Source organism: Camellia sinensis, chromosome 8 (genome assembly GCF_055761805.1).
Source record: "Camellia sinensis isolate YWXY chromosome 8, ASM5576180v1, whole genome shotgun sequence".
Lineage (NCBI taxonomy): Eukaryota > Viridiplantae > Streptophyta > Magnoliopsida > Ericales > Theaceae > Camellia > Camellia sinensis.
Window position 1 is genome coordinate 184,606,383 of NC_138968.1, and position 23,211 is coordinate 184,629,593.

At 37.2% G+C, this 23,211-nt stretch overlaps 2 protein-coding genes and 2 long non-coding RNA genes across 4 annotated transcripts; 2 read left to right on the plus strand and 2 right to left on the minus strand.

Moving 5' to 3' along the window:
- Positions 1–1,994: 1,994 nt before the first annotated feature.
- LOC114294433 (uncharacterized) lies at positions 1,995–3,868 on the plus strand. Its single transcript, XM_028238568.2, has 4 exons — positions 1,995–2,528; positions 2,730–2,907; positions 3,175–3,268; positions 3,347–3,868. The coding sequence occupies exons 1-4, from the start codon at positions 2,146–2,148 to the stop codon at positions 3,676–3,678; spliced, it is 987 nt and encodes a 328-aa protein (XP_028094369.2). The 5' UTR covers positions 1,995–2,145; the 3' UTR covers positions 3,679–3,868.
- A 442-nt stretch (positions 3,869–4,310) lies between these two features.
- On the minus strand, positions 4,311–20,257 carry LOC114294432 (mRNA cap guanine-N(7) methyltransferase 1). The gene is made up of 13 exons (XM_028238567.2): positions 19,859–20,257; positions 15,651–15,790; positions 15,458–15,526; positions 15,292–15,363; positions 10,194–10,295; positions 9,866–9,922; positions 9,044–9,182; positions 6,949–7,013; positions 6,782–6,832; positions 6,389–6,451; positions 5,797–5,920; positions 5,307–5,368; positions 4,311–4,767 (listed from the first exon to the last, which is right to left on the minus strand). The coding sequence occupies exons 1-13, from the start codon at positions 19,935–19,937 to the stop codon at positions 4,672–4,674; spliced, it is 1,119 nt and encodes a 372-aa protein (XP_028094368.2). The 5' UTR covers positions 19,938–20,257; the 3' UTR covers positions 4,311–4,671.
- Positions 11,500–11,876, plus strand: LOC145797365 (uncharacterized). The gene is made up of 2 exons (XR_014338821.1): positions 11,500–11,627; positions 11,665–11,876. It is a non-coding gene; the product is annotated as an uncharacterized LOC145797365 (long non-coding RNA).
- Positions 13,768–14,161, minus strand: LOC145797366 (uncharacterized). The gene is made up of 2 exons (XR_014338822.1): positions 13,937–14,161; positions 13,768–13,894 (listed from the first exon to the last, which is right to left on the minus strand). It is a non-coding gene; the product is annotated as an uncharacterized LOC145797366 (long non-coding RNA).
- Positions 20,258–23,211: the final 2,954 nt, after the last annotated feature.

The following is a 23,211-nucleotide window of genomic DNA, read 5'->3' on the forward strand; positions in this document are numbered from 1 at the left end:
CTTTCTTAAATAAAGAAGTAAAAAAATGGGCAGAAAATAATATTTTGTTTGTAAGTCAAAATTAGTATAATACGAGTTATGTCAAAATTGCAGTCTCTCTGTTTACAGTGAAGACGACAACATTAGATTAGGGATACACATGAATAATATCCACGATTTATATACTGACGAAGAACTCTCCTCCTCCTTTGATAACATGAACCAGAATTGCGGCCCATTCGCCCAATCTCTCTCTACCTCGAAGGATCCTCAAGAACAGGCAAAACCACCTGGGCCAGAAGTCTCGGACGATACAATTACTTCTCCGGCAAAATAAGCTTCAAGGACTACAATCAAGACGTCGTCTATAACGTCATAGACGACATCAAATACTCGACAGTCCCTGTCGAATTAATGAAGAATTTAGTAGGTTACTAGAGAAACTTCCATGTGTTTGTTAAATTCCAACCAGATCTCACTATTAGAGGAGGAATTCTATGTATTATATTAACTAATGCGGACAATAGTTGGTTAGATGCAATGTCCCCAAAAATGAGAGAATGGTTTGATATTAATGTAACCACTGTCATGATTAATGAAAAAATTTATTAATTTTATTTATGAAACCACTCAAACTTTTATTTACTTACTATATTTCCCTTATCATCAACTATTACATTTTGAGTTATATCACTATTTTTTGCACTGATGATTACATTTCGTAAAATATTAGAAAATTTTACGGGGTCCATAACAATTGATCCTCTACGATCAACTTCCTCTTTGCTAACACCAACCTCCAAAATCGACAGAGCAGGTTCAACATCACTAGTGTCATCACCACCTCCACGTACATCAATCTCAGACAAACTCAGACGACCTATGCATTTATGAATAACTAAACCACTTTCCCCAAAACCTCCTAACAACAAATCTCTTCGTCTCTCCGGTAAACCCACGGACTTAGTTCGTGTTAGAATCGAAATGGCCTTCGTTGGAGGACAATGCCAAACATCAACATCTTCATTAGTATATTTTTCATATAACACTACAATAGAGGGGGCCTCATTTGCGAATCTTCTGGCATGTCACTCGTAGAATACTTCAGATACCCCTTCATTTTACAATACGTAATCTCCCTTTTAATATTCAAATTTTTAAGTCAATACTTCACCATCCATGACACTTGTTTGTTGTTAATTAAATAATAACCATTTCCATAATAGACTAACTCGCATTGACAATCCACAAAGAAAAGAAACCATGCCTACAGACTGTCATTACCATCTAACCTCCGATCACAAACATTTACTCTGACCAACCTACTGGCGTTGGGTGCGCAAATGGGAGAATATTTTATCAACTTTAGTACTCTTTTGTTTGTATCTCAACCTCAATTGAGAAAATAAATTAGGCAGAGCAAGTTCAATACAACTGAAATCATTTGCTGAAACACTTTCAACAACACCAGTTTTTTTACCCCTTGAAATTTGATTAAAATATAAATCGTCCATTGTAGTTTTGAAAATTACATTTCACTCATGAGGTTTCTAATTTCATAACAAATTGTTCATTTTATTAATTATTCATCAAATCAATTAATAATTTTTAATGATATTAGAAATATATTTCAATTAACAATTTAAATAATTTTATTATTATATAGAAGAGTAATTATAAATTTTAATTTTTTAATTAATTCTGTTAAATAAAATTTTTTAACAAAAAAAATGTTTGTAATTTTTTAAATTACAAAAAACAATCAATACTTTAAACAAACTTGATAGGATATATTTGTAATTTGGGAAATTATAGAGAGCTCTAAATATAGAGCTCTAATTTTAACTCTAAAGATGTGTCAAAGCAAAAAAAAAAAAAAACAAAACAAAACAAGAATGGGACCCACCTTCCCATTAGAGCTATTAGAGCTCCTATATTAGAGTTCTAAAGCATTTTTGTTGTAATTTAGCCGAGTAAATATTCTCCAAATTTTAACACCTTAAAAATGTAACACGTGTCAGACAACAAATTCACCGCCAAATCTCTCTCTCTCATCGGATCTTATCTGTATCTCATCGGTGAAAACAGGAACGATCGGAGAGCTCGAGCTCGATCTCGATCGTTACAGATAATTTTTTTGTTCTAGGGTTTCGATCAATCGCAACCATGGGCGGCGGCGGAGCCATGAAAGCTGCAGCGAAGGTGGCCGGAATCACCGTCGTGAACGGCGGTCTTCGTGGCGTCCCGTCGGTATCTCCGGTGGAACATCAAGTCGCCTCAGCCACTCATAGAGCCAGTCGTCCCGTCTCGTCTATCGTTGCTTCTACCGAAGAGGTGAATCGGAGCGTCTTGACAGCTGCTCAGAACAATCCGATCGACGCTGCGTCGCAGAGGCCGTGTTGGGAGCTCGACGACTGGGAGTTTGCCGACGGAGTCGCAGAGACGATCGTGAATTCCGGTGAGCCAATGCCGAGACTTGTATTTGGTGGTGTGCCGACCCTTGAGGAAGCCAAAGAAGCCACTTCTGAACTTAAAGAGGCTCTTGACAAGTATAATAATACTTTTCGTTTAAGTTGTATAATTTCTATTAATTTTTTGTTATATTCTCATCAATGCGTTTCGATTTCATTGTTTGAATATGCTATATTGTTGATATTGATTCAGAATTTCTACAAATTTTTGAGAAATTTCAATCATTTTCTCTGAATGAATTCAATAAATTTTTGTTGTACTCATCTGCATATTTTCCGGGTATATCTGTCCTCACCTAATTCTAATGGTTTTGGTCATGAGTCTGATTTGCCACTGCTTTCGAACCCCAAATACCCGGAGACTAAAGCTTGCGTTGCCAGTGAGGCCACAACATTGTCGGTGCCAAAAAATGCTCTTAAAGCATTTAGGCTTCTCAATGAAAATCCTGTAGCTCAGGTACTAAGTTGAACTCTCGCTCTCTCTCTCTCTCTCTCAGGTACTAGGATTATTTGGAACATAGTTACTGATGTTTATACATCCTTGTATCTTAAAGTATTGAATTGCGTGTTTAAATGAACTGTGTGGTTAATGTATGTGTTCTATAAGCCTAGTTTCAGCTACAAAATTTTATAAAGATAATTTGACGGATAAAATTCAAACATAATTTGACTGTTAACTTCCTCTTTTTTGGAATATGATATCTGATTCTGGTATTGTGTGTAGTCTGTTGTTGTTTCAATTGCTAGTGACCCAAATGTATGGCATGCTGTATTGCAAAACGAGGCGCTTGTGGATTTTCTCCAGTCACATAAGAGCAGTAAGAATTGTTCTTTCTGTTCCTGTTTGGCATTTGTTACATCAAAAGTGTCAACTGTCATGTAATTCGTGCTAACAGGTCCAGTCATGGAAGAATATGTTGCAGATGCAAACTTTATGGATAATCAATCTGCAAAGAGCGTTGATGATTCTTCTGATTCAGGGCAATTTGCAGATTCTGGAAATGGGTTTATGGGTTTTGTGCAGGGTATAAAGACTACAGTGGTTGAGATGATGAGCAGCTTATCTGATTATTTTCAGAATCTTTTTGGCGGTCCAACACCAGAAAAAGTATCAACGGAAGCTGATGGAAGTGCCAGAACATCCTTTGTGGATGGAGGAGTTGTGGGAGCGTCTTTAATAGGATTGGCCGTCATGGTTATGATGGTGGTGGTGCTGAAGCGAGGTTAGGCATCATTTGTTGGTAACCCATCCATGAATTTGCCGAAGCTACAAAAACCTCTAATATTTTTCAATTTCTTGTTTGAATGCACGGATTTATTACTGGATTGTTGGTGAATAATGTACAAATGGAACTGTCTTTCTTATTGGATTGATAATGTAGCCAGATACTTATTGTGAGAAATTTTTATTAAGTTTCTATGCGCTGCTTATGGACCGCGTAATTGGCTTTGGTTATGTTTGGATTTCATAGATTTGAAATCTGGGGTTCAAAGTCTCTAGGAACAGTTCGCCCGCAAAACAAGAAGAAAGTTATTGCAAAGATCAAAGATAGATTAAATTTTAAATTGACACGATTTGAACCTTAATAGTTTCAGACAAATAATTAGAATCTTATCAATTTCCCCACTAAAGTTGGAACGCCAAATTTAATAAATTCAGATTCTCTCAACAGGAACAATCAAGCGGGCATGGAGAAGGTTATCCAGTATGATGGACTGTAATTTGATGGAGAATTTGTAGAGAGAAGGAAAAAGTTTTTTTCTTTTAATAAATTTTATTTTATTCACCTTTTCATTTTTTTTTTCTCTCTCGTCAAATCCTGACAAAAAAGAGATAAAAAGGAAATTAGTGAATTGAACTGCCACAACAAATGCCTGTGATCTGTCACATTATCACATATATTCAATTCAATAATGTTCCCAGTTTGCCAAAATGGGGTCTTACTCTTGGAGTTGGGTCACACAACTTCCTCCACTGCTCTTAAGGGCTAGTATTTTATTAGCCACCAGTTGCAACAGCTGGGAAAACCAACAATGGCATTGCAACACTACAATTCTACAAAATTGAATAGCTGTATCAAGTCCATGACGAACTTATGGACGATAAATATGAATCGCATCCAACTTCGGTTGTTTATCTATGGCCTGATCGATATTCTTCCATGCCTCGGTAACTATGGTCCTGTATGAAGATGACTTGCTACTAATTTCTGCTGTTTAATCAAATTTCACTGCCAACATACATAATGTCTTTTGATATTTGCATCTTGCCTTTGTCTCGTCTACTATTTACTCTCTTCTGCTCCGGCTGGCCTCGCTGCAACAAATAAAAAAATTTCATCCCTAACACTCTGTTTGGTTGGGGGATTTGGGGGATTTGGAAAGGGATTTGAAAAGATAAAGAGAAAGGAGGAACTACATACAGATGAGAGAAGGAAAAAAAAAATTACCAATACATAAAGGGGTGCAAGTGACATTTTTCACCCTCACAGTCTTTCATTTGCACCCCACCACAGACACCTGGCACCCCTCGTATATTAGTTATTTTTTTTCCCATTTTTTTCCTCTTCTCCCACCTGTACGTAGTTTTCCCAAAGAGAAAAGGTAGGTGAAATATAAATAAAATATACTTATATTTCATCTAATTTTACATACATTTTCCCTTTCCTTTCCCTCTCCCTTTCCAAATTCCTCCCTAAATCTCCCAACCAAACACAAGCTAAAGGTCACAAATTTTCACCTCTTCTGTGTCAATTGCACATACAAACTTTTTGACACACGAACAAACTAAATAGAGTGAAAAACAGTAATAAATTCCATGTTATTCTCAACAACATGCATGAATGTAATCCTTACCTTCCTCAATATAAATGCCAAGTATAAATAAGCTACTTCCCACTCATCTGGTGTTAATGTACCTGGACATTACAAGCCATCATTTTAATAATCAACATTTCAAGTAGGGGAGGGAATTTTCCAAATGACATGAATTAGCGACGAAGTTAGCAGATTGGGGTTGGCTAATTTTTTACACTAACTCAAATGTAACACGATTTAATAACACAAAAGATAAATAGGTCAAGTTAGTGTCAAACTCACATATTTCGAATTTGATATGACTACCTTTGTGTTGTGTTTGGATTGACACATTTATAAGCAGATCAGGTTAGCATCAGGAGGATTTTTGACGCAATTAGTTAAATAGGTTAGGTTAGTATTGAGGAGATTTTCACACAAACTTAAGATGACACAACACAAACGCGATCTAACACTAGGGTAGACTGTTGCTAGGCAAATTGGGAAAAGAAAAAGAACAAGAAAGAAACAAATAGAATGGAAAACTTACTCTGCCCTTGGTTTCCGTCACCCAAGGCACCAAGCCTACGCATGAGCTCAACAAAATCTGGTCTCTTCAAGTATTCATCCACAAATACATGCGAATTTTTCACAAAAACTAGCTCCAAATCATACTGCATAACTCATACAAGCAAAGCGTATCTATCAGACTTATTACACAGCTTAATGCTAAAAACTTTTACATGTTCATCTAAAATGAGGCTGTCAAGAGAGCATCACACAGCTCAACAGGTTCTAAACAGTACAAGGGAAAGACATAAATTTGCATTTGATTGATGGGGCACTATTACTCATTTAAATTTTTCTCCCTCACGGTAATATTCAAGATTGCACTATTCACTCAATGCATGACAGGACTACCTTCTTATCCTTTCTAAAAACATGAGCTAATGCGGCCATCCCATGATGAAAGAACAAAAATTAGTATGTTTAGAGGACAGTCTAGCACTTCAGTTGTTGCCAATCCAAAGTATATAGGCTTTTTCACACCACCATTTCCGTGTTTAAAAGAAGAGATGACCACTTTTAAGTAGACAGAAGGGATAGACTAACATGTATTAATGCACCAAGTAAATTTATACCTCTTCTGCCAATGATTTGAAGACATGAAAAGGAACAATCCACTCTGGACAATCAACAGCATCCTGCAGGAAAAGGTTTGGTGTTTCAACATATTTGTGGTAGATCTAAACATAAAATGCAGACTTAATATAGCAATAGAACTGTACGATGGAATAATATACAATAATCAAATGAAGAGAACCTAGAGGTGTTGCGATAAAGAGTTGCAGGATGAGAACTTTTATTTTCTAGCATGGAAAATCTACGAAGTAACACAATGCATTATTCTTTTTAATTAAATCTAGCATAGAGCCCAAAGAGGCGAAAATTAAATACATCAACTACAACCATGGGCCCTATTTAGGAAAATATAACCAACTTCAGACACAGAAATCAGAGAAAGGAATGGTTACCTCAAGGTGGAACTTGTATTTTATACCAAAGGGGCTTGAAGATTTAAATTTCTGAACCCAAAAACAGAAATAATCCCTAATTGTCAGATAGTGTCTCCAATGGTAAAATGAAAACAATAATGACTAATACCCCAGAGATCTACATGTACGAGACAAAAAAAAATTACCTTCTCAGAAAATTCTTCATCAAAACGTATCCAGTAAACACTATTACCAAAAACCAGTCCTTTGGCTGCATACTCACAGAGAAAATCACATCAACCAGAAATTGAAAAAACCGGTGTAACTTGCCAACAGTTTCAACACTTGTATTCTAAAAATCAAGTAAAGATCTTTTGGTTCACACATGCATATTATCTTGTTCAGAAAACAAGAAGTTCATAACGATTAGACCTTTTTTAAATTAATCAAATTACTTGACATAAAAAAATTGAAGGGAGAAGACAATCGATGATTATGAGTGACAGGCAAGATTCTAAAAAGCGGCCGCAACCGTTACGTAACGCCGTTACGTAACGGTTGTGGTAGTTGCCGTCACCCGTTACGGCCGCTTTTGCAGTATGATTGAGATTCACAGGTATATCGGCCGTAGCGGTTACTATAGCGGTCGTAACGGTGCGTAACGGCCTGTTACGCACTGTTACGTAACGGTTCCAAATTGCTTCTTTAAAAAAAACACACACAAAAAAAAGTTGAAAATGGGAGAAGAGAGATAGAGAGAGAAAAGGGAAGATGGAGGAACAAAAGATAGAAAGAGAGAATAGGGAAGATGAAAAATATGTTATTGATTTGTTGAAGTTGTAAGACCTATGCTATTCTATTCAGCTATTATCACTCAACGATTTTGTTTGTGTGTCTATTTATATATTGTTTGAAAATAATAATACTAATAATAAGTGTGGTCATTATCTATTTGGCTTGATTAATATATATATATATATATTTAGACTTTTATTTATTCTCTTACTTTTGTCATTGTTTATCTTATATATAATAGTTAGTGATTATTTTTTGTAAAATATAAAGTCATTAATTATTAAAATAAAATGTAAAAAACTCAGTTTATAGTGATTTAAAAATATGAAATATATTGGATCAAACTTAAAAATTTATAAAAATTGATCAATATTTATTTTAAAACCTAATAAATATGATCATGGAAAAAAAATGTGCATATTGGTAAGTTTTTTCAAATTGTGCGAAAAATAAAAAAATTCACGATTCCGGTTACCGTAACCGTTACGCTATGGCCTTTACACCCCGCAACCGCAACTGCGCCACCGCCACCGCCACCGCCACCGCCACCGTTACGGCGACCGCAACCGCTTTTCAGAACCTTGGTGACAGGTCACCTCATTTTTCTTCCACTTCCCAATTATCTCATAATCAATTAGTAATGGTTTATCAATAATTATCAATTCTAGTAAATTGACTCTATTTGTCAATTAGCCCAAGTTTATCCACCCCTCAGTAATTCAGTCAAATTCATCTTCTATAGTAGTTCATGCGCAAATCTGGTATTTGCGGATGCTGGAGGGTTCATAAAAGAGCATCAACAGACAACATTGACATAAACACCCATGATTGATGAGGTTTCTTCTCCATGTCAAAAGTAAGAATTGAGGTCTTGTTTGGTTGGAAATTTTTCCAAAATCACTCTCTCTTTCCTACACATCAATCAATCTCTTTTCTCTCTCCTTTCTCCTTCTCAATTACTTTTTTCTCTCACACACATCTACTCAACTATAATAAAATATCAAATCATCCCAAACTTCCATACTCCAAAACTATTTTCAAAGTATACAACCAAACAAACCAAAAAAATTTCTAAACTCTTTCCTCAAGATTTTTTTTGAAAATTTATCTCCCAAAACCAAACCAAACACACCCTAAATCTCTAAAAAAATGAAATTATTACGGAGTTCAAAAAAAATTGCTAGAGAACAAGGAAATCTAAGCCGTAGAAAAGCCTCTTGTATCATCTGACCATTTTTTTTTTGTGGTAGGTATCATCTAACAAATTATTCTCTCTACTAAAGAGAGACAGAAAAACAAAGAGGAAGAAGAAAGAACATAGAAAAGAAGAAAATTTAAGGATAAAAATGAAATGAGAAAACTTTAAATTTGTTAGCTAACACTCATAAATAATGAAAATCTTTAAATTTCAGTTAAGGCTCAAAAGTTTTAACATTTTTGTAAATTTGCAAAAAAAAAAAAAAAAAAACAGAACAAAGAAGAGAGAGACATAATAAAAATCAAGACCTTCTCTAAGCTTTTTGATGATAACATTGGCATCAGGCATTGTTCCAATACAGATGCCTCCTGGACGAAGCAATGCTGATACATTGGCCAAGGCCCGACGTGCACGTGCCTCAGTAGACCATGAGTAATGCAGGGCAAACTGCAAAATTTCAAGTTTTGATGGTTTTCATTATAATACACTGCAGTTTGAATAACCATAAATAATCCATAAATTGCATAAAAAGAAAAAGAAAAAGCATTTCCTAAATTTATGCCCAGAGTAGCTATTTGCTCTTATTAAACAAATAACATAGCGGAAAAATAAAAAGTTACAAAGTAAGACTAGTATTTTAAATTTCAAATTTTAGAAGCAAAAATGCAAGGATACCTGTATTTCACCACAAGAGTTTTAAAAGACAATGAAAAAATTGAAAAGAAATTGACCAATGCAAAGAACCCTGAAGTCATTTACTTACAAGAGTATTGGAATTCCCAAGGTCAAATGGCTATCAAAAGATCACCCCAATCTAATGAAGACAGAATAATAGCTAGCTGGACTATTTCGAGGAAGTGCGGTTTTTGAATGGTAAAAATCTTCATAGACATCAGCTAAACGATTCTTTTGCCTTTTTTACGTTCTGTCTTGCAAAGTCTTGTTGCTAATATCTAATTCCTAAAATAATAACCAAGCAACAGATAATGTCTAGCTACACCGAAAACACTACATAATATGAAACTTCGATGACAAGGAAAGATGCCTCTCAGCCCATGACTGGATATTAGGTATCCCAACCCAACGAAGAACATTTAATTGTTTACTCCAACATCAAAAGAATCAGTCACCTGGCTACTACAAACATCAAATGGTGCATCTTCTTCCAAAACTTTATCCAGGCGGACCTGATAACCAGAGACAGAGATCAGAAGCCAGAATTAAAATATTTTTTTCCAACAATTGGATTCAAGCTAACTTTAATCAAGGTATTTGTTCAGTACTAATATAATGGACAAAGCAGCTCATAAGGTCATTAGTTTTTAATGTAACTTCGGCTTGCAATTAAGTGATTAAAATATAAAGTACACCAGCCAAGTAAATTCCAAGTTCCGGACTTCATCAATATCCCCCAAAACTCAGCAGGACTATTCATCACATAAAGTCGTGCAAAGTTACCTCATAGCAATCTCCACATATTAGGCGTGCAGGGAATGTGAACTTTTTTCGACGTTGATGATGGTCTGCATCGCCATTATAGCGTGCACGACAGTCTTCTATCTGTACAAAATTGTTGAGAACAATGGATTAGAGGCTAATTTCTAAAATAAAAAATATAGCCACCCAAAGATGACAGAAAGTATACTCCTGCAAACCAATGAATAATCAACCACTAGGCAAACATGAACTTTCAAAATTTGACGTTCTCATACTAAGGGGAAGAGCAAAAAAGAAAACTATCCAAAAAGAATATATATAGCAAGAGCATGTAGAACTTTGGCTTTGTGCTAAGCTAAAGGTAGCAGCAGGTGACAAGATGGAAAGTTATTTAAAATGGTCCCATCATGTGAAATAAAGAGAAATGATTGCACTTCCGAGGATTTTATTTATTCAATTCACTCATTTTAATTTTAGGTAAATTGAAGGGCCAAAGGCCTTAAGAACCATAACAACCACAAGAAATGTAATTCCACCTGTCCACCTGGAGGAAAGGGGCCAAGTCCAGTGGGGGTGTTTTGAAACACTTGTACCAAAAGGGAAATATAGAGTGAGTTAAAATCCACCTACTCTCCACCTACTTCACCCACTTAAACCTACTCCACTAAACCTAACCCACTACACCACTACCACCTCACCTACTCCACTAAACCTAACCCACTACACCACTACCACCTCACCTACTCCACTAAACCTAACCCACTACACCACTACCACCTCCACTTCACCTACTCCTTACCTACTACACACTCACCCTCTTCTATATATAGGAATCATGAATCATTGTAATAGATATCAATATATCAATCAATAATAATACATACAATTTATTCTCTCTCTTTCTCTATACATTATTTCTTACATGGTATCAGAGCTGGTTTAAAACCTAGTATTTTCGCTTCCCCGGCGGGCGGCAACCTCACCTTAGCCGCCCGCCGGACCTCAACCTATTCCGCTGATAAAATCAACAAAGATTTGTGCAACTGTAGTCATGTGTGAGGCTGATGGAGAAGAATTCTTCACCTCATATGACGAGACAGTCTGGAACTGGAAACACTGCAACATTCTGCTCTGGAATTCTGCAGCAGCTAGATTATAGCTTGGTTGAGTGCCAAGCTTTGGTTCTTCCACCCACTCTTGAACTTGCCCAGCAAAGTGTGAAGGTTCATGCTTGTGTTGGAGGGACTAGTGTGCGCGAAGATCAGCGCATTCTCTCCAGTGGGGTTCATGTTGTTGTTGGTACTCCTGGTCGTGTGTTTGACATGTTGCGGAGACAATCACTTCGCCCTGTTTACATCAAAATGTTTGTCTTGGATGAAGCTGATGAAATGCTGTCACGAGGTTTTTAAAAATCAGATCTATGATATTTTCCAGTTGCTGCCACCCAAAATCCAGGTTGGGGTGTTCTCAGTTGCTGCCACCCAAAATCCAGGTTGGGGTGTTCTCTGCCACAATGCCACCAGAGGCTCTTGAAATCACCAGGAAATTCATGAATAAGCCTGGAAAGAGAAAAAACTCATGCTAGGATTTGCGAAGTGATTCGCTGCAGGAATTTTGGCTTTGGATGAAACCCTTACCATACTCCACTCATTCTCTCCAACTGTTCTAACTTTTTATTTTTATTATTATTATTATTATATCAAATAATCAATGCACTCATGTTCCCCACTAACAGTGTCCACTTTTGACCCAAACCATTTTCAATCCATCATTTCTCCTTCACCTTTTGCACCCCACTCACCGACTCTCTCTCCACTTTATCACATGGGTTTGTCCCTCTCTCTTCTCCATTTGATTTCAAAAATCACTTATTTTTATTTATTTTTTCCAAGTCACTTTTCCTCTTTTTTAAATACCCCACTTTATTTTGAAACAATCTCACTGATGTTTTTCATATAATCCATCTATAAATATTTTTTTTATCTATTTTCTTTCTCCCTTGTTTTCTTTCATTTTATTTTTATTTTTTCAACAAAACACTCCCAAAAAAAAAAAAAAAAAAAAAAAAAAAAAAAAACAACATTTTACAAACTTGTCATTTCTTCATGCCGGGGATCAACCCCGATCAGCATTTTACACCATAAAAAAAAAATAAAAATAAAAATAAAAATAAAAAAACACAAAACAAAACAAAACACAACCAACACAAATCGGAACAGTGGGATTTTTCTTCTCGCCTATTCTGCCGGTCTTTTCTTCTTGCCACCGTCTTGGGCGGCCCTTGCCGGTGTTGCCTCCGTGTTTCCTTGTCCACCGAGCACGTTCACTCCCCCATACTCCTCCACTGCAGCATATGGAGGACCTCCAAATCGGAACATCACGGTGGCCTTCCGCTTCAGCTCCTTATTTTCTGTCTTTAGCACACTTATCTCTGCTCGCGCATCCTTATACATGCGTTGGAACAGAGCCAGCTGGGAGTTTAACTGTTGCACCTCATTTGTCCTGCTCTGCAGCCGGTGCGACAAGTTTGTGACCGCCGTCATGGTTTCCACACATGACTTCAGAGTATACTGATTGGCCTCAATATCAGTTTGCACCGCCATTTTTTGCTCCACCGACCGCATCGGAAAGTTCAATGGAGCAAAACCAGAGGTGTTTGGTTGAGGTTCACTGGCCATCGCACCAGTTATTTCTCTTGTGGACTCGTTCAGTTCTGGAAAGAGCGTGAGCAAACCACGGGAAGAGGAGGCCATGTTCTGGGTAGCTGGACGGGAAGAAGAGGCCATGTTGCTGAGTGTTTCAGAGACGGGTTGGTTACAGAGTATTACAGAGTTTCTCAGCAAAGGAAGAGTTTGTTTCAGAGGTTTTTCGCAGCTTTTCTCTGCCTCAGCCTCAGCCTCCGTCTTATAGCCGAGGCAGCCACGCGCATCGCGCGCCTCTTGCCACCAGCCGACAAACGGGCACGCCAACCAAGACACTCACGTGCCTCGCCATCATGTCCGGCACACCTTTTGATAAATTGGGCACGCCTTTTGATGGCACGCCTTTTGATGGCACGCCTTTTGAAAAATTGGGCGCACCTTTTGAGGGTGTGACTTTTTTAATGGGTCCGACAAGACTCTGTAAACTGTCCCGACATTGATTCCGGTTAGCTCCTTTATGGGTCCGACAAGACTCTGTAACTGTCCCGACATAGATTCCGGTTAGTTTCTACAAGGGTCCGACAAGACTCTGTAAACTGTCCCGACATAGATTCCGGTTAGTTTCTACAAGGGTCCGACAAGACTCTGTAAACTGTCCCGACATTGATTCCGGTTAGTTTCTACAAGGGTCCGACAAGACTCTGTAAACTGTCCCGACATTGATTCCGGTTAGTTTCTACAAGGGTCCAGCAAGACTCCGTAAACTGTCACAACAACTGTCACCACATTGTCTGCTACAACGGTCCGACATGACCCCATAAACTGTCTTCTACAACGGTCCGACATGACCCCTAGTCTGACACCGCCATCCAGTGTCCTCTACACCATTATGACACCACCATACAGTGTCTTCACCAATGGTCTGACACGACCATACAGTGTCACCTATCCTCTTTTATTTTTATGTATTTTCTTGTTTTGTTACTCTCTCCAAACTCAAGTTGGTTAGTTCCTATCCCCCTTGAGTTTGCGAGGGCTGTTAAAATTCACCTACTCTCCACCTACTTCACCCACTTAAACCTACTCCACTAAACCTAACCCACTACACCACTACCACCTCACCTACTCCACTAAACCTAACCCACTACACCACTACCACCTCACCTACTCCACTAAACCTAACCCACTACACCACTACCACCTCCACTTCACCTACTCCTTACCTACTACACACTCACCCTCTTCTATATATAGGAATCATGAATCATTGTAATAGATATCAATATATCAATCAATAATAATACATACAATTTATTCTCTCTCTTTCTCTATACATTATTTCTTACAGAGTGTCACCAGCGGCATAGTGATTGGTCTCCCAGTGAGCATGAGTGAGCTGATACTCATTCTCTGAAGTGTCTGCTTGTTAGGTCAGATTTTGATAGATTTCGTAAGGGAGGAAAAAAAGGCAATATACATGATAGGATTGGAAATAGTAAATAAGAGATGAATCAAGAGATAAAAGGAAGGAAATGGAGTTCTAACTCTACCACATCAAGGTGCCAAATGCTGTGTTCCTGGCCAGCTATGTTACACGGACTCTTCAAAATAGATCAAATACCCGTGTCGGACACCCGACACTCGGACAAGGGTATGGGATATGTGTCGAATACTTTTCAACGGATACTTCTTATATAATTGTATATAACACAATTATTATATGTGCATATTATTGTATAATTACTATAAATGTCATTTTAACACTATAAGTTACATATAGTACTATTTGATTTCACATATTAGATTAAAAATATAAAAATATAATATTTTTTTTCCAAGTCTGCGTACCCTTAAATTTAAGATTTAATAAGTCCGACCTGTAGATACATACCTGCACCCGCACCCGACACCCATACCTGAGTCTATGTAACATAGCTGGCCAGCCTTCAGGGTTGCAGGTCGAAATAAGGATTTAAGGACTTTTTTTGAACTTTCCTCACTAGCCAGAAAAGGATATAGATAAACTTCTTCTGAGAGCTTACAACATCTCTCCACATGTTTCTCATTTATTGGCCAACTAAACTCAGTCCTAGAAGAAAAGGAAACATGCTGAAATTCTTACGAACTTCATGTACAAACTTATGTATACCTTGACTGTGTTTGCAACATCACCTCATGTTTTAAAGAGAGGACATTTAATAACATGTCTCCTTTGTTTGTAAAGTTTGTTTGTTTTTACAGCATTCCTCGAAGAAAAGGCACAAGCAGCTAGTAATGAATGGCCTAAGAAGGCTTCCCTATTTGCGTGCCAGCTGGACCACAAAGAATGAAAGGCTTGAGAATTTAATATAGGAATTTCAACAAATATATAGCGAATGATCAAGCACCTGCGTGAATACACTTTAACATAAATACAAAATGTTCATGAAAATAGGAGAGACAACAGGACAAAAAGGCAATGAGCATTAATAACTTACCGAACCTTCAGCTATGTCAATGCCAACATAATATCCAATCTTTGCTTTGTCCCATTTGATTAAATCTCCGCCCTAGCAAATGTTAAAAGAAGTCCAAGGAATATCATTAATATGCACATAAACACACCTACATATACATATGAACATTATAAGGGACACATAGTACCTTGCCACAAGCAAGATCAACAACTGCGTCTCCTCGACGAGCATAAAGTTGAATTAAGACACTTTTAATCTGTTCAAAGAAGCAGAAATAGAAAAGAAAAACATAAATTAACTTTAATAGTTTAATCCTTCATGTATCATATATTCTAAAGAGAACAACAATGTGTTTGAATTGATGAGACTGAAAGGTTTACCCAGTTGTTAAGTTTCTTTAAATGGATAATAGGACTAGCTTCTCTCTCTTCTAGAGTTTGATTCGTTCTTGCACTGTAATGGTCAGCCACTTTCCTGGCAAATATCTTTGTACTCTCATCCTCCAGAAACTGTGCATCGCCTGACCATAACAAAAGAACAGATTACGACCAAAATTCAACATTCTGTTTGGTTCCTAAGAAAATGCAACACGACAATAGACCGTCAATTTTCCCCTTTTCATAAAATATACTTCAAAATAGAAAGATGCAGAATGAAGTTAAGATTCATAATTTTAATTTCATTCAGTTTCCTCTGCTTTCTCACCATCCAAACGGAAGGCAAAAAAAAGGTCCAGCAATTAACAGATTAACCATGTAAATAAACTAATGTATTATTAATTGATGTATTGATTTATTTATGTATTGAATGCTATATGAATAAAGAGGTACACTCTCCGTTATATAGGAGAGAAAATTACAAACATCATCATGCCAAAAGTGGATCCACTAACCGAAAGTAAAGGCACTAATCTAAAGCCTAAAGCACTAACATAAAATATATTAACAGCCCCCCTCAAACTCAAGGAGGATAGGTACTAACCAACTTGAGTTTGGAGAGAGTAACAAAACAGAAAAATAAACTGATAAATAAAAAATGGATAGGAGACACGGTATGGTCGTGTCAGACTGTTGTAGGAGACATTTTATGGGGTCATGTCGGACCGGTGTAGAAGGACAGTTTACGAGGTCATGCCGGACCGATGTAGCAGGACAGTTTACGAGGTCATGCCGGACCGATGTAGCAGACACTGTGTGGTCGTGTCAGACCGATGTAGAAGACAGTTTACGGGGTCATGTCGGACCGTTGTAGAAGACAGTTTACGGGGTCATGTCGGACCGTTGTAGCAGATACTGTGTGGTCGTGTCAGACCGTTGTAGACGACAGTTTATGGGGTCATGTCGGACCGTTGTAGCAGCTGACCGGAATCAATGTCGGGACAGTTTACGGGGTCATGTCGGACCGAGGTAGCAGGACAGTTTACGGGGTCATGTCGGACCGTTGTAGAAGACAGTTTACGGGGTCATGTCGGACCGATGTAGAAGCTGAGCAAACACTGTGTGGTCGTGTCAGACCGTTGTAGAAGGTTGTGGTGGTGCACCAAGGGGGCGACTTAGGGAGTGCGCCATGAGCGACTTATACATGATACTGTGTATAACCCCCCCTCAAACTCAAATAGGTGTGAAGATAGAAACCTATTTGAGGTTGAAACAAAGGGATTGATAAAGCTGACCGGTGTAGAAGACACTGTATGAGTGTGTATATAGGCTGCCCAAAAAATATACATGGATGTAGATATCGAGCCCTCAAAAGTCGTGCCCTCAAAAGGTGTGCCTAATCTTTCAAAAGGCGTGCCATCAAAAGGCGTGCCCGATGCATCAAAAGGCGTACCAGATATGATGGCGAGGCACGTGAGTGCCTTGGCTGGCGTGCCCGTTTGTCTGACGTCAAGAGGCGCGCGATGCGCGTGGCTACCTCGGCTATTTAACCAAGACAGAGGCTGAGGCCGAGGCAGAGGCAAAAAAAACCTGCGAAATCCTCTGAAAAACTCTTCGTTGTGCTGAGAGAGAGAGTCTGTAACACTCTGTTGCGAGAGATATTCTGTAACACTCTGTTGCCCAGAAAATGGCCTCTTCGTCCCGCCCTCTGCTTACTCTCTTTCCCGACCTCAACGAGTCCACAAGAGAGATAACTGGTGCGGTGTCCCGTGAACTTCAACCAAACACCACTGGGTTTGCTCCGTTGAACTTTCCGATGCAGTCGGTGGAGCAAAAAATGGCAGTGCAAACGGATGTGGAGGCTAATCAGTATACTTTGAAGGCATGTGTGGAGTCCATGACGGCGGTCACAAACTTGTCGCACCGGCTGCAGAGTAGGACAAATGAGGTGCAGCAATTAAACTCCCAGCTGGCTCTGCTCCAACGCATGTATAAGGATGCGCGAGCAGAGATAAGCGTGCTAAGGGCAGAAAACAAGGAGCTGAAGCGTAAGGCCACCGTGATGTTCCGATTTGGAGGGCCGCCATATGCTGCAGTGGAGGAGCAGGGAGTAGTGATCGTGCCCAGTGGAGTGGGAAACACGGAGGCAACACCGGCAAAGGCCGCCCAGGACGGAAGCAAGAAGAAGAGACCGGCGGCAGAGTAGAGAAGAAAAATCCCACTGTTCCGAGTGGTGTTGGTTTGGTTGTGTGTTGTTTTGTTTTGTTTTGTTTTGTTTTTTTTTTTTTTTTTTTTGTTTTTTTTTTTTTTGTTTTTTTTTGTGGTGTAAAATGGTGATCGGGGGAGCCCCGACATGAATAAAATGAGTTTGGGGTGCAGTGACTGCCTATGTGTGTTTTGTTGGTTTTTTTTTTTTTTTTTTTTTTTTTTTGTGTGTGTGTGTGTGGGCAAAGAAAGAAGAAGGGAATAAAAGATGAAAAATAAAGTGAAATAAAAAAATAAAAAAAAGAAAGAAAACCTGCAATGGTTTTTTTTTTTTTTTTTGAATGAAAAAATAAATAAATAAATAAAATAAATAAATAAATAATATATGATAATAAACATATATATATATATATATATATGAAAAGAAAAGAAAGTTGAGTAGATATAAAATAAAAAAAAAAGTTAGGTAAAATAAAATAATGATGAGTGGGGGTGCAACTTTCGGTTGCTTTGGAAAAGAGGGAATAAAATAAAGATAAAAAAAAAAAAAAAGAAAGTGGAGTGCATTGATTATTTAACATAATAATAATAGTAATAAAAAAATAAAAAAATAGACCACTTGGAGAATGTAATATCTCCTTTGCAGACCACTTGGAGATATCTTGAGATTCGTTTGGTAGGGTGTGATTAAAAAAAAAAGAAAAGGGAGGAGAGAGAACATGCCGCCCCATGCGTATGAAGGGGCCCAGAATTGGTCTTCTTTAGAGAAGCAGAACCAGAAACCCCAGAAGAGGAAACCTCAATGCTTGAATCTGTCAATAGATATCCTGATGGTGAAGTTGTTGCTTCAAAACAGGGGATAACTGCTCAACATCTTAATCCAACTGTTGAAAATCAGAGACAAACTCAAGAGGAAATGGCATTTGGATCTTGTATCCTGCAAGAGTCTAGCACAGTTGAGAACTCTGATGTTCGGGAAGCATCAAAAGTCGGTAAACTCACAGTTAGAATTGGAAAAGAGAAGGGTAGAAGGAAAAGGAAGAAAAAGTGTTCGGGAACAGGATTATCTGGAATCTTTGACGTTGCAAGCAGTCAAAGTGGTAATTCTGGTAATTCTACGCCTTCATCACCCTTGTCCCCAGTCACATCTTTTACACCTAAACGGTTGTGGCCACAGTCTTATGAGGCAGGTCAATCAGTTGAGTCTAGTAATCAGTTTGGGCAAGTGGTTGATCAACCCTGTGGAGCCATCAACAGGAACTGGGAGCCGAAGTAAGGTTCGTCGACGAGATCGGAGGTTCGGGACGGCGGAGGGAAGGGGTTCGCGGCGGCGATGGACTCGACGAAGCCGTTCTTGCACTCGTGACAGACCACGTCGGGGAGGGTTTCGATGGAGACCCGTTTGTCGCAGTGGTAGCACCAGTACTGTAACGGATCAGGATCCGAACCCGATTGGGTCTGTGATGGTGGGACTTCTTCGGCCATAGGGATTCGAGTACCGATACAGATGATGAAGACTCCGCACGAAGTGGTGAAGACTTGCGCAGAGAGAGAGAGAGGAAGCTTGTGTGTTGTGGGGTTGTTCTCCCTCCCCTGCACACCGAGAGAAAAAGAGAGAGGAGGAGTTGTATTAGTTGGAAGATGAGAGGGCCGGCGGGCGGCCAAGGCGAGGCTGCCGCCCGCCGGGGAAGCGAAAATACGAGGTTCTTAACAAAGCTCTGATACCATGTAAATAAACTAATGTATTATTAATTGATGTATTGATTTATTTATGTATTGAATGCTATATGAATAAAGAGGTACACTCTCCGTTATATAGGAGAGAAAATTACAAACATCATCATGCCAAAAGTGGATCCACTAACCGAAAGTAAAGGCACTAATCTAAAGCCTAAAGCACTAACATAAAATATATTAACAAACCAAAACAATCAATCTATATTTCCGCAAACCCACAAATCAAAATCAAGTACAAAATGGATTGTTGATGAAAACCCAAAAAATACATTCTAAGTTGTGTCTGAATTTGGATTGAGGTGGACCGAGAGAGGCCGAAGACGAAGATTCTTGGTATCCTCTCTTCATAGCCAATGATGTAAATGGTCCCTCCTCACTGACTAAAGGAATCTGCAAGTTATGAGAACGAAAGAGAAGTGATTGAATGTTGTGATTTTAGATTGAATGTTGGGTGTTTTTGGTACGAATAAGATGGAATGAATGGAGGGAAAATTTAAGAAAGTTAACAAAAAAGGAGAAAAGTGTTCAATTGGTGTAGAAAGAAACGTATACGTATGTATTTTGGGTTTCGTTGTTGCCTTTGCACCTAAAAAAAGCAGAGCACATTGTCCAGATATACACATACACCTAACCCTTTGCGAAAGCAAAGCGCCCAAGGTTTGGTGGCTGTTGTTTCTAAAAGCATTCCAAATGAATAAACAGTAATAATAAGGTTCCGTTTGGGATTTATTATTTTAGTTTATTTTTTATTTTTCTAATAAAAAAATATATAAAAAATAAAAAGATTAATATGATAATTTATAACGACTACTTAATTATAAATCCAACTTTACAAACGGAACCTAATTGTAAGTGTTGAATCAGATATGACTTTCTTACATAATATAATATATATTAATGTATAGATCTTTGTGTAGATTTTTTTTTTGTTTTTTTAACGTAAGAATGTTATATATGATTTTACATAATATAATATTTATTAATATATAGATCTTTGTGTAGATTTTTTTTTTTTTTTTTTTTAAAACGTAAGAATGTTATATATGATTTTGCATTCAATTTATAAACACCTAAATGAATTGTTTAAGTAATGCTACATTTACTATTAGTATGATATTTTTGTTCATCACTTGATATGTTATATCTCTATTAATAAAAATTATTATAAAATTTATTGTATTATAATTGTGTCACATCAAATAATTAAATAGTAAATAGTGTACATTCACTTCATCCCTCATAAGTGAATTTATAGAGAATTCTAATCTCACAATATCCCTTGTAGAGATAAATTATTTAAAAAGTATTATAAATACTAAAATAAGACTCCTCAAGGCATGCTACCAGCTATTTTCACTCATATCTTCCTGTATAGCCACCACATTTTCTTTCTTTGACTCTCTTAACCCGGCATCACCTGTTACTACTAAACCCTTTTTCATTACCATTTTTCACACTCCACCAACCCTTTCTTCCCTACATATCGTGTTACTATCTTCTCTCAAGTGCAACTACCACCTCGTTCATTTTCACCTCACTATTACCCCTTCTCATTCCCCTTTCCCACACACTACCAATCCTTTCTTTCCTAGCTATCGTGTCACTTTCTTCTCTCAATTGCAACTACCCCCTCTCTCATTGTCACGTCTAGTTACTTTTTCTCCTCCATCTGCTACCCACCACTGTTACCCCTTACTCTATCACACCAACCCTACTGCACCCTCCTTTCTCTACTTTTTCCCCGCAATCGCTTTACAAATCTCCATTGTCACCCTTGACTGCATTCGCCTTGTTTGGTTTGTTTTTTAAAAAAAATTTTGAAAAAAAATTCTCTATAAATAAATTTTTAAGAATAATCAAATTAAATAAATTTTTTAAAAAAAATCTCAAAATTTTGTTTGGTTACCTACTTATCACTCTATCTCTCTCTCTATCATACACTTTTAATCAATCACTTTTTTTAAAACTTTCTTCTCAAAATAATTTTCCAAAATCATTTCTGAAAAAAGGCAAACTAAACAAGTTTTCGTACTTTTTATCTCAAAAACTACTCTACAAACACAAACCAAACACACCAAATTTATATCTTTTATTTTTGACTTTTTTGGTCTTGTTCATGAATCTTATTTTGTCTTGTTCATGAATCTCATTTTGTCAGTGAATGGAGATTTATTATTTTTTAATAACCTTTTGTCTTGTTCATGGAGATTAATTGGAAGTTCATGAATTTGGTGGTGAGTTTTTTTTTTTTTTGATGTAAATTGTAAGCTTCTAGTGACCTATAAATAGTTCATCACATTTACTCTTTTTTACACCAACTAATTTTCTATACTTGAGAGATTACTAGTCAAAGAATGATGTTTTCTTGGTGGAACTTTAGGTTTACCATCTTGTGCAAAGTTGGTTTGAATCATACGACAAGTAGCCGGGCTGTTGTATCTTGGATGAGACAAGTCATAGTTTAGTGACTGTTCATCAGTATTTGAGTTCTTCCTACCACAGTGGACTTGATATCTTTAAAGAAAACGAGATATCCGTGCCTCAACCTGATCTATTTGTATCTCATTTTCTTATATTATTTATCAATAAAATATAATTTTTTTGGTATTTTCACCAATAATTTTAAGGAAATCAACCATGGAACAAGTACCAGAAAAAACAATGATGGAAATAGAGATTTCAACAAGCCTTTTAAGTTCAAGGGAGTTTATTTTAAGAGGTGGAAAGGAAAACTTATTTTTTACCTCAGTTTTTGAAAGTTGCATATGTTTTTACCGTAAAGAACCCAAGTAAAATCCCAACCGAAGAGATGAATGATGAAGACTAAGAGGCACATGAAGCAAAAGTGGCTTTTTACAATACAAATGAGTATAAATGTCATTTTTATCTCTTAAATTGCCTTACTGATTAATTTTATGATTATTACTATGACACCACTTACACTTTGTCTTCTATTAATTTTTAGCATGCTCGCTTATGTCATATTAACAGTAAATATATGGAAATCATAAGTAGTTTAAGATTAACTCCTAAAATGACAAAAAAAAATTTGAGAAATATGAAGTTTGCAGTAAAGCAAAAATTACTAAGAGGCCTCATAAAAGTATTGAGAAAAATATATTGACGATTTTTCAAAATACATAAACATATATTTATTAAAAAATAAAAGTGATGTTTTTGATAAATTTAAAGAATTCCTTCTTGAAGTGGAAAATCAATTCAGTAAAAAGATTAAGAGAATTAAAAGTGATAGAGGCTGGGAATATGAATCTCTATGATTCAACTCTTCATTCACTCATTGGGAATTATTCATGAGACTACTCTACCATATTCACCTTCATTTAATGGCGTAGCTAAAAAAAAAAATAATTGACTTAACGAATGCTATACTTATTGATTCAAGTGCTCCCTCAATTCTTTGGGGCGAGGCTATTTGATAGCTTGCTATGTGATAAATAGAGTGCCACACAAAAAGACTAAAATTGTACCTTATGAGTTGTGGCGGGGTATAAACCAAATCTAGGTTATTTGAGAGTTTGGGGTTGTTTAGCTTTTGTGAGGCTTGCGGATCCTAAATGACCTAAATTGGGTGAACGAGCTACCACTTGTACTTTTCTTGGGT